This window comes from Papaver somniferum, chromosome 1, assembly GCF_003573695.1.
Source record: "Papaver somniferum cultivar HN1 chromosome 1, ASM357369v1, whole genome shotgun sequence".
Classification (NCBI taxonomy): Eukaryota; Viridiplantae; Streptophyta; class Magnoliopsida; order Ranunculales; family Papaveraceae; genus Papaver; species Papaver somniferum.
In genome coordinates, this window is record NC_039358.1 from 84,400,135 (window position 1) to 84,417,412 (window position 17,278).

The 17,278-nt window shown below is 35.5% G+C and overlaps 1 protein-coding gene across 1 annotated transcript; it reads left to right on the forward strand.

Moving 5' to 3' along the window:
- The first annotated feature begins 6,529 nt into the window (after positions 1–6,529).
- Positions 6,530–10,641, forward strand: LOC113346789. The gene is made up of 7 exons (XM_026590301.1): positions 6,530–6,731; positions 6,851–7,573; positions 7,652–7,941; positions 8,016–8,769; positions 8,813–9,798; positions 9,889–9,997; positions 10,052–10,641. Exons 1-7 carry the CDS (start codon positions 6,530–6,532, stop codon positions 10,639–10,641), a joined length of 3,654 nt encoding a protein of 1,217 aa, XP_026446086.1.
- Positions 10,642–17,278: the final 6,637 nt, after the last annotated feature.

Here is a 17,278-nt window from a genome sequence, read left to right on the forward strand (position 1 = left end):
AGGCACCACATACACCTTCAATCTTTGCATTGATTTTGGGAACGCCTCTAACAAGTTCTTTGTTAATGATCTTAGTTAGAAGACGGTAGTTGATGTGACCAAAACGCTCATGCCAAAGATGTGTAGATTCCACCTTAGTCAAATTGCAACAGTTGCTGAACTGAGTATCAAGAAGATAACAGTTGTTTTTACCACGAGTTCCTTGAAAAATTACTTTCCCAGTTTTGTCTACAATGTCACATCCATTTGCATTGAAGACAACTCGATGGCCTTTGTCACAAATTTGACTAACAAAAAGAAGATTTACAGTCATACCTTTTACGTAGACTACATCATGGATTTCAGGTACACAGGGTAATTTGATCGTCCCCTTCTTTCTTATGTAGCAACAACTCCGATCTACGAATGTTACATGCCCGCCTTCATAATCGTCTGATGAGACGAACCAAGTGAGATCACCTGTCATATGCCTGCTACATCCACTGTCAAGAAACCATTGAAAGGGTGATGTTGATTTTAAAGCAAAAGCTCCCATACTATCAGTATTATTCTGTTTAGGGTTTCCTGATAGTTTTGTATGTCTTTTTAGAGAAGTAAAAAGTTGTTTAGTTCTCTTGTGAAGATTACTTGCAACTTTTAGACTCTTTTGAAAAGACACACAATCATGTTGAAAGTGATTGGAGGAATCACAAAACAAACATGGGCCAACACCTTTTGGTTTGGCAGAGCAGTTCTGAGTCAAATCAGTTTTCACAACATCTAATCGTTGTTTATCACCTGATCTACGACAATTCTTCAGAGAGGAACAACTGGAGTTACTCAAATCCATCAAAGGACTTATAATGGGTTTCAAATCCTTAAGTATTGCAATTTCAGCAACAAGATCAGAATTGATCTGGATTTGTTCATCCAACCTTTTCTGGAGAATAACCAGTTTATCAGAACTTTTTCTACGATTGGTTTTTACACCTGGTGAAGCGTTACAAGACACTTTATCGTCCATAGAGTCAGATCGTTACAAACACAGACTTGTAAGGTCTTGAACGTGTTTGCCTGCTCTGCTACCAATTGAAAAAGTGGGGGTACAACAACCACACCCAATTTTTCGCTTAGCAATCTGTATGGACAAACTCCAATATACTTTCTAGAGAATCAACTACACAGTCAGACTCAATCTAGATAAAAAAGTATATCAAAGAGTTTATATCTCATTCTCTCGATTTGATATATACTCAAGCAAATGGAAATCTGCGAGTCTTTATCAAATACTAGAGAGATAACTTGGATGGTACCAAAGACCAATATCCAAGTGTCAATCAATTTAAATCAACAATCAAAAGGTCGGATATTCTAATTGAGTGAACAACGCACAACCTGTGATATTTCAATTATATAACAAAATATAATGCAAAAAACAAATAACACAGACACCAGAATTTTGTTAATGAGGAAACCGCAAATGCAGAAAAACCCTAGGACCTAGTCCAGATTGAACACACATTGTATGAAGCCGCTACAGACAATAGCCTACTCCAAATTAACTTCGGTCTGGACAGTAGTTGAACCCCAATCAATCTCACATTGATCCAAGGTACAGTTATGCTCCTACGTCTCTGATCCCAGCAGGATGCTACGTACTTGATTCCCTTAGTTGTTCTCACCCACAACTAAGAGTTGCTACGACCCAAAATCGAAGACTTTAATAAAAAAATCTGTGTGACATAGAAAATTCTACGGTAATAGATAAATCCGTCTCCCACGAATATACCTACGAGTTTTGTTCCGCATTTTGCTAAATCAAGGTGAACAGGAACCAATTGATAAACCGGACTTATATTTCCGAAGAACGGCCTAGTATTATCAATCACCTCTCAATAATCTTTATCGACGCAGCGAAAAAAGATATTTCGGAATCACAAACGATGAGACGAAGTGTTTGTGATTTCTTTTATATCTTGCCTATCGGAGATATCAATCTCAAGCCAATTATTACAATTATACTCGTACGATAGAAACAACAAGATCAGATCACACAACTACAAGAAAGTAGTATCGGTCTGGCTTCACAATCCCAATGAAGTCTTTAAGTCGTTAACCTGGTTTAGAAGAAGAAACCAAAGGTTAAAGAAGAATTTACTCTAGCTTAGCACAACTAGTATCACACAGAAGGTGTGGGGATTAGGTTTCCCAGTTGCTAGAGCTCTCCCTTATATAGTCTTTCAAATCAGGGTTTGCAATCAATGTTATCTTGGTAATAAAGCATCCAATATTCACCGTCAGATGAAAACCTGATTAGATTCAAGCTAATATCTTTCAACCGTTAGATCGAAAACTATCTTGTTACACACAAATGAAATGCACGTTTCTAGGCTTGTGTGATTGTACCCAAACTTGTACATTTGTTGGTTCAACAATAGTCAACCAAATGGGTAGCCAAATGATCACTTCCATATCAACCATATTCTTCTTCATCGTAACTAGTTCAAGTGTTTGCAATTTGCATTCCTTAGTTTATATAAGAATAAGTTCACAAACATCGTTTTTAGATATAACCTACTCAAGTTCGCGGACTGGGTTTGCGGACTTAATTTCCCGGACGGAGTTCACAAACTCCAGCAAAATTTCTCGGGACGAGAACTTCCGCCAGTTCGCGGACTTGGCTCACGCCACCATTCCAGTTCTCTTGATAAACAAAGTTCGAAAACTTCGGTTCAAGGAATAAGGACTTATACATATATGTGTTTCCACAACAATGCTTATATCCTCCAATGGTTATATAATCTAAACTCTCATTTCAATCATTGAAACATTCTTAGAGGACGTTGATATTTTATAATTGTTATTCACAAACTATTTTTCGTCAAAGTAAGCAATTTTCAAAGTGATTGAAACTTGTCATGACTTTCGTCACTAGGTAAAGATGAACTTGGCTAAAGCGAAAGCTTACCAACACATATTTCGAGAAATGGATAGACGAGATAAACTCGGCTCGAAATAGCAAATGTGTATAATCTAAGTCTTTATAGCAAAACGACTTTTGTCTCAAGATAGGATATAGATAGACTTTTGAGTGATGGATAAGTCAAGTATCCACATACCTTTTAGTCGATGAAGATCCACCGGTTCCTTGAGTAGTCCTTCGTCTTGTATGATGATTGCCATAGAGTTCTTGAGCTCAAGTACACTTTCTATCCTAGTCCGAGACCTTAGCTATATTAGACTAGAAATCAAGACTTATAGTTTTGATCACTAACATTGAAAAACATGCTTGAGATAGCAACGCATGCGAGTTCGACCGAGCAATGCTCTAACAAGTGTGATTCTTGTGCTTCAGAAAAGCAACCCATGTGAAACGTGTATAGTCATCTACCATTATTAAAGCATACTTATTTCCTCCAACAGATGCTTGTTGGATCAGACCAAAAAGATCCATATGAATAAGATCGAGAGGAGCACGAGTGGCTATGTCTCGAGAAAGTTTGTGTGGAATTTTTCCTTGCTTACCCTTTTGGCATGCACCACAAACACCTTTTACTTTAGTGTTAATTTTTGGAACGCCTTTGACAAGTTCACGGTTAATGAGTTTTCCTAACATTTGGTAGTTGATATGACCAAAGCGTTCATGCCAAAAATGAGTTCACTCAACCTTAGTCAAGTTACAGTATAAATTGGATTGTATATCAAGGAGATAACAATTATTCATACTTCTACGTCCTCGAAAAATTACTTTACCGGACTTATCTTCAATATCACAACCTCTCATATTAAAGATAATTTTGTTACCTTTATCACAAATTTGACTGACTGACAGAAGATTAGCTTTCATTCCTTTAACATAAACAACATCATGGATTTCGGGAATACCTGGAAGTTTGATAGTACCCTTTTTGCTAATAAGACAGCTGCTTCCATCTCCAAAGGTCACTGATCCTCCTTTGTAGTCTTCTATTTTTGTAAACCAAGAAAGATCACCTGTCATATGTCTACTACATCCACTATATAGAAACCATTAGAATGGTGAGGTTGTTTTAAGTGCAAATGCTCCAAGACATTGTTCACCAGATTTAGGATGGTTTGTTAAGTTCTTAAAAAGTTTCTTAACACGGTTAATCAGACATTTTGTGTGACAAATCTTTTGAATTAAACAATTCCATCCCTTTTGAAAACAGTTCCAGGACTGACTCTTATTACACTGTTTAAGATGTCTAGATGAAAGAATTGAGCATCTTTGAGAATCTCTTGATTTAGACTCTTCTGTGTTTTTCACCAGTTTTCTATCAATCATGATATTACTGATCTCATCAGTATATGACTGGTTTTGTTTAATCCTTTTATCTAACATTTTAACAAGAGCAGAGGGATATTCTTCAGAGTCTTCTTTCAAACCATTTAAATCTTTAAAACGTTAATCTAATCGTTCATCTGATTCAATTTCTTATAGGTTGGATCGCACCAAACACAGATTGTTAGATCTTTTCGTCTTTGCCTGCTCTGATACCAATTGAAAAGACGAGGGTACCCAAATATACCTCAATCTAAAACTTTTTCACCTATAAGTCCTTTCTCCGAAAGTGATTGTTTATGGACTAAGTCGAGACAATACAACTAATCGGTTCACACTTCGTGTGATCGTCTATGGATACGAGATCTAGACAATACAACAACGAAGTATGTTTACTTGATAAAAAGGTTCGGACTTAACCAAACACAATAGGATTACTATCAAGTAAATAGGAATTTACATTTGTGTATTTTACTTCTAATTATAATAAAAACAATCATAATTGCGGAAATAGAAAAGTAAAAGACACAGCAAGATTTTTTTAACGAGGAAACCGCAAATGCAGAAAAACCCCAGGACCTTTTCCAGAATGTAATACTCTCAGGATTAAGCCGTTATACAAAATCAAAAAAAATTCGTGTAGTTGAGACCAAGCAACTAAACCTATAGTTCACCTAGTTCCGTTTGTGTTCCCACGCCTCCAACTTGTAATAAGTCATGTACTTGGAACAATTCCTTTGGTTCGTATTCCAAACAGTAAAGGAACAACAAATATGTTTGGTATCAACTCTTTTCAACCAAGTGATGTGAGTTCGACAAAAGGCTCTTCCATTTACCTCAATAAGCTCCTTTGTCAGGTCCTTAGATCTATCTACTAACAACTAACGAAGTAATTGTCTAGATTTTGCAATCAATACTTTGAATCACAAAGAAACGTATTGATGCCGATCTACTCAACTAATCAATCCAATCTACCACAAGGATAAACTGATTATAGTTGGATCCTCTTTAAAAAAGAAAAGGGAATCGGTCTGAGTTGCGGCTCTGAGGATCGGCGACTAACTCAGTTAATTTTTTTCTTCGTTCTTCTTCGTTTTCAGCATCGATCTTCATTAATTCAGGTGATTATTAGGTGAAATCTCATGGTTGGTATTTTACTTCTTCATCGGCTCTCTTAATTACGCTCGTACTTCTTACTTAGGTTAATTAGGGTAATTTTTACTCCTAAATGGCAAATATCTTGAATTTGGAAATGGGTTCATCGGTTGTGGATTTGAATACATCTATTGTATAAAGTCCATCAATAGATCTTACTAATAACACATAAGAACGTTGTAATGCTTGGAAGTTTTCATTAATTGGTCGTTTGGAACTTCAAAAATTGAAATTCTCTGATGTTGTTTTAAATCTGAAGAATCAATGGAAACTTGAAGGTCAATGTAAAGTGATTCCTCTGGGGAAAGGTTTCTTTACTATTAATATTGATAATGAAAGAGATAAGATGAGTATCAAATCAAGTATTATGGATTCGTAACTGGATTCCAGATTTCAGGCCTGAAAATCATAGAACATCATCAACAATGATCTGGGTTCATCTTCCAAGACTCAGTTTAGAATATTGGGATGAGAAAACTCTCTTCACAATTTGTAGAGTTCTAGGTGATCCAATTAAAGTTGATGAAGCTACCCTCAATTATGACAATGGATACTATGCTAGAGTGTTGGTGAATATTGATTTAGAAAAAACAATACCAAGCAAGCTTTGGATTAAGACAAAGTTTGGAGGATTTATGCAAAATGTGATTCTAACAAAACCTCCTAAGTTTTGTGATCACTGTAAAATTGTTGGGCACTTGCATATGGAATGCAGGTTTAAAAATTCATAGGATACAACAACTCAACATACACCAATCATTCCAAAAAATGTGAATAATACAGTCAGGGAGAAATTTGATATTTGTGATCCTTAAAAAGAAGTAAGTGGTCAAGAAAATTCTACTCCATCAACTTCAACAGTGGTGAAAAAAGTTACTCCAACAAAATTTGATATCTGTGAGACTCCAGTTACACAAATCCTGGTTAATGAATTAAATCACCAGAGTACTAATATTGCTAATTCAAGTGGATCTCTTGGTCCTCTAGGGGACATAAATGATGCAAAAAAAGTAATAAGTACTCCTAAACATGTTCCTTTGGAACCTGAAAAATTTTCTACAAATAGTTGAAGACAATATAATAGAGAAAAGTATGATAAAGTTTATTGATGGAAAGAATGGTTCTACCTCAGTGCAACAAGTTCCAATTACTTCTTGGTCTAGATTTGTTCAAAGACCATCCCCTCCAACTTCATCAAGTCAACCTGAAATTCCTAAAGAAGCAACTGATATTAAGGTAACTTCTACACAAAATCCTATCAAATATAATTTTAGAAAAAATCAAGGAAAAGGAGGTACAAGGAACCTCCAATCCAAACCATGAAAGTCATATTTCGGAATTTAAGGGGCCTTAGGAGACCAAGGGCTCAGAATAAATTGTGGTCTTTAGTTAATAATTTTTCTCCTTCTCTAGTTTGGATTGCTGAACCAAAAATAAAATGCAGTTCTTCATTCTGCAATAAGTTAAATTTACCTGGAATGCAAAAGATGGTGATTCATAATTCAGTTTCAAATAATAAAGGCAATATATGGTTATTCTGGAATCAAGCTTTATCTACTCCAATTGTTATATCAATGTCTAGCCAAATGATTACACTGGATGTTGGAGGTAGTTTAATATCTGGTGTTCATGCTCATGTTGGTTATATTCAAAGAAGAATTCTCTGGTCTGAAATGGAAGCAATTAGTGTTATGAATAAACCTTGGATGATTATAGGTGATTTCAATGGTGTGGTTTCACCTGATGAAAAGTTTGGAGGTAGAAGTCCACATAGAAGAGCAATGTTAGACTTTACTACTTGTTTAGACAATTGTGAACTTTTACAATCCCCTAAAACTTGGTTACAATTTTCTTGGTCTAACTGTCAATATGGCAATAAAAGAATCTTATGCTGCTTGGATAGAGCAATGTTCAATAATCTTTGGCTACAAAAATATGCAGATTGGGGGTATAAGGTTGGTTTAAGGATTGCTTCAGATCATTCTCCTCTTCTTGGTGGTTGTGCTAACATTCCCAAGCCTAAGAATGTTCCTCAAAAATTCCAAAAACTGTGGTTATCTCATCCTACATTTATGCAAGTAGTTCAAGATTGCTGGTCTGAATTGATAGAGGGAGATCCTGCAGTTGTTTTTCAAAGTAAGCTTAAAAAATTGAAAAATTTTCTAAGAGAATGGAATTGGAATGTCTTTGGAAATGTGCATACTTAAATCAAAGATGCTGAAACTAAAGTAAATGAAGCTATGCAGCACTCTGATAATAATCCTTATGATGTTGAAGCCTTAGAAAAATTGGTTGAAGCTCAAAATCTGTATAATTCACAAGAATTTCACTTAAGCTCATTATTAAAAGAAAAATCCAGAGTTAAGTGGATTAAAGAGGGAGCAACTAACACTAACTATTTTCATACAAGGCTGAAAATTAGGCAAGCAAAGAACTGTATTAGTGAGTTGAAGACTGCAAATAGTGAAATCATCTCAGACCAAGGGAAAATTGCAGATGAATTGGTTAAATTTTATGAACAAAAATTTAAATTTCAAGCAGTAACAGTTGATGAGTCTTTTTTAAGCAAATTCCTCAGGTTATTACAGATGAAGATCAAAAGATGCTAGATGCAATGCCCGAAGAGGAGGAAATTAGAGCAACTATCTTTAGTATGGATCCAGATAGATCACCTGGACCTGATGGTTTTTCAGGTTGCCTTTATAGAGCCTGCTGGAATATAATAAAAGAGGATGTGATCCAAGCCATTCAGTTTTGCTGGAGAAGAAGGTATATTCCTAAAGGATTAAACTCAAATTTCTTAGTCTTGCTTCCAAAAGTTGATGGTGCTAAAACTCCAAGTCAGTTCAGGCCAATTGGTTTAAGCAATGTGAGTTTTAAAATCTTTACAAAGCTTATCACCAATAGGATGAGTGTTTTGATGACTAAACTAATATCTCCTCAGCAAGCAACATATGTTAAAGGTAGAAGCATTCAAGAACAGATTCTTCTATCTTCAGAAATGGTTAATGAAATGAAAAAGAAGAGAAGGGGAGGTAATGTATCTCTCAAGCTTGACATTTCACAAGCATATGATTCAGTCAACTGGAATTTTTTGTTTCAAGTACTTGAGAAATTTGGCTTCTCTGAATCCTGGTGTGAATGGTTACACACTCTTTTTAAATCTGCAAAAATTTCAGTCATGGTTACTGGTGGCCCTTGTGGCTTCTTTTCAGTGGGCAGGGGATTCAGACAAGGAGACCCCTTATCTCCAATTCTCTTTGTCTTGATGGAAGATGCTTTAAGTAGGAATTTATCTGCATCAGTTCAGGAAAAGAAAATTAGCCCTAATGGTAATCAGAAATGGAATTCATCCTACACATTTGTTTTTTGTAGATGATGTGTTCATCTTCTTAAATGGAGCCAAAAAAAGTATAGAAATTCTTACTCAGTTACTGGATACTTATCAAAGTAGCTCAGGTCAACTCATAAATAGAGGCAAAAGTAAGTGTTTTATTGATGGCACCTCAAGTCAAAGAAAGCTTCAGATTAAAGAATGGTTAAAAATGGATGTTAGTGAGTTCTCTGATAAATATCTAGGAGTCATTTTAGCTCCAGGAAGAGTTAAGTCTTCTATTGTTTGGCCAATAGTTGAAATGTTGCAACAAAAGCTAGTAGGATGGAAAGAGAGAATGTTATCTTTTCAAGATAGATTGGTGTTAATTAAATTTGTACTCTGCAGTATACCAATGTACAACATGGCTGTTTACAAGTGGCCTGCTTCAATCATCAAAATCTGTGAAAAGATTATCAGAAATTTTCTTTGGTGTGAGGGTGATACCAGGAAATATAATATTTTGGCTTGGAAAAGAGTGTGCACTCCTTACAGCGAAGGAGGTCTTGGTATTCAGAGGCTTGAAGTTATAAATAAATCACTTTTGATGAAGATGATGTGGAGGATAATGAAGTCAAATGATGATTGGGCCTTATTCTTCAAAGAAAAATATATGAATAAAAATGGAGTTTGGAGAGACAATTGGCAACTTTCTTCTGTTTGGCCTGGCCTCAGATGGGCTTGGAGCAGCTTAAAGGATGGTCTGAAATGGTGCATAGGTGATGGACATCAAATTTCTGCTTGGTTTGATACTTGGATTGGAAACAGTCCTTTAATTGACAAAATTGGTTATATCCAATTTGTTAAAGACAATATCCATATGAGAGTGTCTGATTTATTAGTTAATGGCATCTGGAATATTCCTGCAGTCATTCAAGATGCAATAACTTCTCTCATCCTTCCAGATATTGGTGGTCAAGATGAACTCATTTGGAAGGTGAATCTAAAAGGAGTTTTCTCAGTTTCAGAAGAAACAAATCTGTTGAGGGTAAGAGAAGCTACAGTTCATTGGTCTAAACATATTTGGAATAAATTCTTACATCCTAGCATAGCTAGAAACATATGAAAACTACTTCAGGGGATATACATTGATGATGTTAAAATGGTCAACTATGGATATGAGATGGTTTCAAGATGTTGTATCTGTCAGGAGGCTGAAGATAGTATGGATCATCTTCTTTGGAACTGTAAGTTCAGTTTACATATCTAGAATTGGTTGTGCTCTCACTTCAATTTTGCAGTTCCCAAGTGCTTTGATGATATATGGAGAGGTGCTGCTAACAAAAGTACAACTATACAACAAATTTGGATTACAGCTGCTTGTGCATGCATTAAGGAACTATGGTTTCAAAAAAATAAAAGATTCTTTGAAGGAATTGCTCCTAGCATACCAAATTTCAAATGCAGATTATTAAAGTTAATCAAAGAAGGTGGATTTAGAATGAATGGCACTAAATGGAACCAAATTTATGATCTACAAATCATCTCCTTCTTCAAGTTGGGTCCTAGGAACTCAAAATTTCAGAGTATTAAAGCCTGTCAGTGGTCTCCTCCAAGTAGTGATTTCACTCTTTTCTGCTGTGATGGTGCTTCCATAGGCAATCCAGGTGCTGCAGGTTTTGGGATTGTTGTTAGGGATCATTTATGTCAAGTTATTGGTACTATGACTGGTGGCTTTGGTACAACAACAAACTATATTGCTGAAGTATATGCAGTTATGTGTACAGCTGAACTTGCTGTGTTTTGGAAATGTCAAAGAATCATCATCATGTCAGATTTTCAATCTGTTATTAAAAACAGCAAATTCCATGGTTCCTTAAAACTAGGTTGATAAAGGCTCTCAAACAATTGGAAGAAATCAGGTTTGAACACTGCTTCCGGAAAGCTAATTTCTCTGCTGATACAACAACCAAAAGAGGTGCTCTCTTGTTAGCAGGAGAAAGACAATGTCATATGGGGAGGCCAGATTTTCTCAAAAGAATTGCAACGCCTGGTGTTGAGTACTTTAGATTTTGCTAAAAAATTGTATAGCTTGAGGAAACTTTTCTCCTGTTTTAGCTTTGTGTAAGTTTTCATTTCTTGTAACTTGACTCTTTATTAATCAATACAATTGTGTGATTCAGAAAAAAAAAAGATCCTCTTTAACCGAAACAAGTATTATGCACACCAAAGATTATGAACCCAAATCAGAAATCTTCAAAGTCTTATTTGTCTTCAAATATTCTTAGATCTCCAATAAACACCTGCACACAATCAACTTGAATCTTTTCTGATCAATCACGCACAGAACGGAGTCAGTTAACAATGGATTATCACAAGACGTCTTTAGAAGTACAAGCAGTCTAAAGATACCCGTCGAAACTTCGATCTAGTTTGAGTGAATCTTATATCAGAAGAGAAGATTCTCAAGCATAAACAAACTAGGTGCAATCAAAGTTCAAGAACCGTTAGTCAATCAAATCAATCGAAAACAAATAATAAACCGCAATTGTCTAGTTTCCCACCAACGATACTAATAGAGCTTCTCAATCCCAAAGAAGTCTTTAAACTGAGAGGCTTTAAGAGATTTCGCCTAATTAGGTTACTTTCCTCTCCGAATAAGCGGTTCCACCAGTAACAACCCAACTAGGTAGTTTTGCTGGCTCTGAGGATTAGTTTGCTAGAAATGCAAACTTTGATATTTATAGACCAAGGAAGTTTGGACACCAAGGAATTTCCAAAACCGAAAATATTCTCAAGATATGCAATATATTCCATATTCGGTTTCCATAATTCCTGGAAATGCTTTTTCGAAACATTGACTGAAAATCTATTAGAAAATCTCCAATTAGTAAATGCACATTACCAATTTTCATTTTCCAAAAATAAAATTAAAAACTTTAACTAAAAGATTCTCAACTTATTTTTCGATCCGGGATTTTCCTTTAGCTATTAAGGAATATCTTTGAACAATAAAAGATAAGCGTTACTGCACATGTTCAAAGTATGTCGACATCTTTACTTTGTAAGTCCTCTTTCATACTTACAAACATGAAACCGACTTGCCATACTTCCAAACGAGTTTAGAATTGGTTCATCTGACTTTCAAGAACTATGTGATTGATTAAGAACAATCAATCACAAATCATGGGTTTCACGGTTCTACCAAAATAAGTTTCGGTTCTACCTCCATGTGAGTATTGTGCATAGTCACACTAGCTTTCCAAAAATTCGGTTGTCTAGGTACTAGTATCGGTTCGCACATACTCATGGTAACTACTTGTATTTGCTGCACATGTCCATAGGATCGGTTCCCCTTTCACTAAAAACTTGTTGCACATGTTCATAGGATCGGTTCTCCCATCTACTAAAAACTGTTGCACCTCTTACAAGGATCGATTCCCCTTTTGTGATCGGTTGCACCTCTTCATAGGATCGGTTTCGTTTTGCCTAGAGTTGGTCATACCAATAACACTAAATCGATCATACCATCTCAGGTGATTACTTAAGATCGGTTTCACTAATAAAAGTCATACCAATACAAAAGTCAGGCATTGTGAATAGTTTTACCAAGAACATAAACAAGTCATGAGCGGTTATACTAATCACACATACTGGTAGTTCAAAAGATATGCAATGAATAACAATACCAATAAGCCTAGCGATTTCCCTTTCGGTTCACGAAACAAGTTCATGAATTTACTTCCTTTAAAATAATGTAAAACATTGTTTCTTAGGATGAAATCTTCACCTCATACCCATACATAATCACAATAGCATTCAAACGATTATGTCGATGTCTTATATACGAAGTTCAAAAGATAAGCATTATACTTCGTATTGTATTCCTTAATACTACTATAACGAGAGTGTAATCATTCATGCTTCGCAGTTATGTTTTCAATATGCACGACTTGAAAGATACGTTAGGGAATGAAACAGTTCAAGTCAAATATCACTAACCTCAAGTGGAAGGATGATGTTGTCGTTGTAGCTCCTTAATTCTTCACTTCTTCAAGTCTTCGCAATACTTTTAATGTCTCATATCCTAATACTTTCAAGCTAACCTATATGAAGTTGACTCTAGTACATAATCAAGCGATTCTTTAAATGAATTTTGATTCACTAAATATGACAAACAAACTTGACATACCAACGCTTGGCGGGTTCTACCGAGCTATGCTCTAACAAAGTGTGTGAAAAAATGGATAATTTATGGTCTGTGTGGCAGCAAGTGCATGAGGGAAGGAAAGTGCAAGAGAGAGTTTCCGGAACAGTTATCTGAATGTACCGTGCAAGGCAAGGATGCATACCCAGTTTACCAAAGGATAAATAATGGAAATAATATACCAATGCATAATAAATTCATAACGGATAACAGATTTGTGGTGCCTTACAATCCTTGGCTTCTTCAGAAATACGATTGTCACATCAATGTACAAATTTTTTCCAGTGTACAAAGTGTGAAGTATCTTTACAAGTATGTCTACAAGGGCCCAGATTGTATTTTCTTTCGAGTGCAGCCATAATCTGAGAATGAAGAGGTAGCACGTTATATCAATGCAAGATGGGTGTGTTCTCAAGAGGCAATGTAGAGAATATATAGGTTTGCAATGAACAAGATATGTCCATCAATTCAACGATTGTAGTTGCATCTTTCCAAACAAAATAGTGTCATATTATACGAGCATCAAGCAGTTGATGAGGTCTTTGAAAAGTCGAGGGTACCCAAATACACCACAATCTTAAACTTTTCCACCTATAAGTCCTCTTACCGAAAGTGATTGTCTATGGACTGAGTCGAGACAATACAACGAATCAGTATGCATACTTTGTGTGATCGTCTATGGATACTAAATTGATGTAGTATTAATTTTGCGGTAAATAAGAATTCGTTTCTCGGACTTGAAAAGATTTTTAAAACAAAAATATATACAAAATTTGTCATAGGATCAAGAGATACTAGGACTCAGGATTCCACCAATTCTTATACTCATGCGAATCAACTATTAATTCTAGACAATTATAGCTTATAATGATAACAAATATCGACTCTTTTCTTTGCGAAAAAATAGATTTTTTAAAGTATTAGATGTAAATCATAAGCATTATGCATCAAGAGTTCCTAGACTAAGCATACATCATCAGATAAAATCACAAATAATCAAGAAAAATCATAAATCAACTCATAATAGTGCAAATAGTCATAAAAGAATTAAATAGAATTACTCATGCATAAAGAATGGTTTCCTCCATCATCCCACTAATGGGGTTTAACTATTCATAATAATCATGTTCTAAAAATATATATTTGATGCTCAAAATATGATTAAAAGAGTCAAAAGTTATAAAACAATGATTATAAGACTCACAGAAGGCGTCCATAAAGAAACGATATAACTAAACTGTTGTAAATGAACGATAGAACCTGAGCACTGTAAACAACGACACTTCCTTTCCGCTGCTGGAACTGTTGAAGAACGACTGTCTTTAAGTGTCCGTTCTTCGTGTTCTTGAAGCTTTTTAATGGCAGCAGCAGCAGCTGGTGAACCTTGCTGCTGGTTCCATTTTCTCGCTCCTCCTAGCTCTGGATCGACCCCAAACTCTTGATAACCCTCTATCAGCTCCCAAGGGTCCCTTTTATACCCAACAGGCGCAACGAATCACTCGCAATAACTCCACATAATCCTCCATTACTTGGAAAATATTTTTTTCCATTTTCTTCACTGTCATCCGAGATATGATCTTCTCCATCCCCTCTGCCTGCACATATGAGCTGTAATACTTCCATAGTTGCATAAACAATTAAGAAGATCAGATATCTTCCCCATTTAGTCCACAAAACTTCCCAAAAATTCCTCTCACAGAGAACTCGAGTGTATCTCCCCTGTTTAACTCTCGATTGAAAGTTAGCGGATTCTAGCCAAATTTAACTCATTCCAACGCTCAGAATAATCTTGTTATACTCAATAGATATGACCCAATTAATTCCATCCATTTAGTCTCTCCACAAATCCATCGAAAATCAATTTGAAAATCTGCCAGGGAGAGAATATATTTTCCCGCCAAAACCATTATTTGAATTTTTTGTTTCCCGCCAAAATTGTTCTTGATGTTTTGATCAATTGGTGATTATCCAGCCAATTCTAACTGAATTCGATCATACCACTATCTCTGTTTAGCTCAATGGAAGACACCCAATGATTTTTAGCTGTTTAGTCTCATTATAAGACCTCCAAAATCCTAACCCTAATTTGACAGCACTATTCACCCATTTTCCCTCCAAAATTCAAATATTTGAAATGTTGAAGATGGTGTCCCCCTAATCCAGTTTGGGTGTCCCTTTAGCAATTTGGGCTGAAATAGTCATTTTGGGTGGAAATTGTAATTTTTCTGGGTTCTTCCAGGACATTTCTGGGATGTTTCTGGTGCACTTATGGGGTACTTCCGGTGCGCTATCAACGGAGCTCCAAACACCGCATTTTAAACCAGTTTCGCCTCAAAAGATTATTTTTCCAAAAACACCTATAAATAAATAAAACACTATAATAAGTATAAAAATGAGCACTAACAGTATAAACAAATGAGATATATTAGACACATAAATGTGTCTATCAAATACCCCCAAACTTATTATTTGCTAGTCCTCGAGCAAAACTAATATGGAAAATAAAATCCTAACTCACTAGGTGTCCCTAGTGACCGAGTTAATCTCGGGAGGGTTTACCAGAGGTGTACCCACAAAACCAATACTCCAGACCCTAGCTATATATGTCGAACCTTGGAAGGCACTAAAGAATATCCTTGGTTGGCTTACAATCACTGACTACAGGAGGAAGTACCCTGATGCGAAATTCCAATTGTTGTACACGAGTTTACACTCAAGCATACTAAATTCATATAAAGTGACAGAGCTCTACTCATATAGTTGCACTATGGACATCATATTCGGAGTCAAACAATCTAAGTGTGATTACTTTATAATAGGTTCGGACTTAACCAAACTCTATAGGATAACAATCAAGTAATACGGAGTTAACGTTTGTGCAATTTACTTTAAATCATAATAAAACAATTACAATGCGGAAATATAAAGTAAATGGAACAACAAGATTTTGTTAACGAGGAAACTGCAAATGCAGAAAAACCCCCGAACCTAGTCCAGAATTGAATACTCTCAGAATTAACCCGCTATACAAAATCAACACTAACTTCGGATAGTTGAGACCAAGCAACTAAACCTATAGTTCACCTAGTTTCTGCAGTATCCCTGCGCTTCCGACATTCAATAAGTGCACGCACTGGAAGAATTCCATTGGTTCGTATTTCAAACAGTAAAGGAATAACAAATCTGTTCGGCAACAACTCAGTGATATGAGTTAGACAAAGGCTCTTCTGTTTAATCCAATAAACTCCTTTGTCGGGTTCAGATCTATCTATCCAACAACTACCAAAGTAGCAGAGTTTATATTTTGCAATCAAATGTAGGATCTACCAAGATATTATATAGTGATGCCGATCTATGCAACTAATTAATCAAATCTATCAAGGATAAACCGATTATAGTTGGATCCCAGACGATCAAGTTTTGTGCACACCAAAGATTATGAAACCAATAAGAAATCTTCTTTGTCTTCAAATATTCTTAAATCTTCAATAAACACCTGCACACAACAACTTGAATCTTTTGAGATCAATCGCACACAGAACGGAGTCTGTTAACAATGGATTATCACAAGATGTCTTTAGATCTACAAACAGTTCTAAGAATCCCGTCGACACTTCGATCTAGTTTGAGTGAATCTTATATCAGAAGAGAAGGTTCTCAAGAATAAACAAACTAGGTGCAATCAAAGTTCAACAACCGTTAGTCAATCAGATCAAATCGAAAACTAATAACACTGCAATTATCTAGTTTCCCACCAACGGTACTCATGGAGATTCTTGATCGCACATAAGTCTTTAAACGAGCGGTCGTAAGAGATTTCGCCTAATTAGGGTACTTTACTCTCCGAATAGACGGCTTCACCAGTAACAACACAACAAGGTAGTTTTACTGTCTCTTAGGATAGTTTGCTCGAAATGCAAACTTGGATATTTATATACCAAAGAAGTTTAGACACCAAGGAATTTCCAAAACCGAATATTCTTAAGATATGCAATAAATTCCCAAATCAGTTTTCATGATTCCTAGAAATGCTCTGTCCAAAATTAACCAAAATCCTACTAGAAAATCTCCAATTAGTAAATGCACATTACCAATTTTTATTTTCCATAGATATGCATTTTAATTGCTGGTAATTAAAAGCATATAAAATTAACAACCTTAATTAAAGGATTCTCAACTTATTTCAGTACGTGATCTCTTTGAGTTATTAAGGAATATCTTTGAACAATAAAAGATAAGAGTTACTGATCATGTCCAAAGTATGTCAACATCTTAATTCTTTGTAAATCCTTTTTCATATTTACAATCTTGGAACCGATTA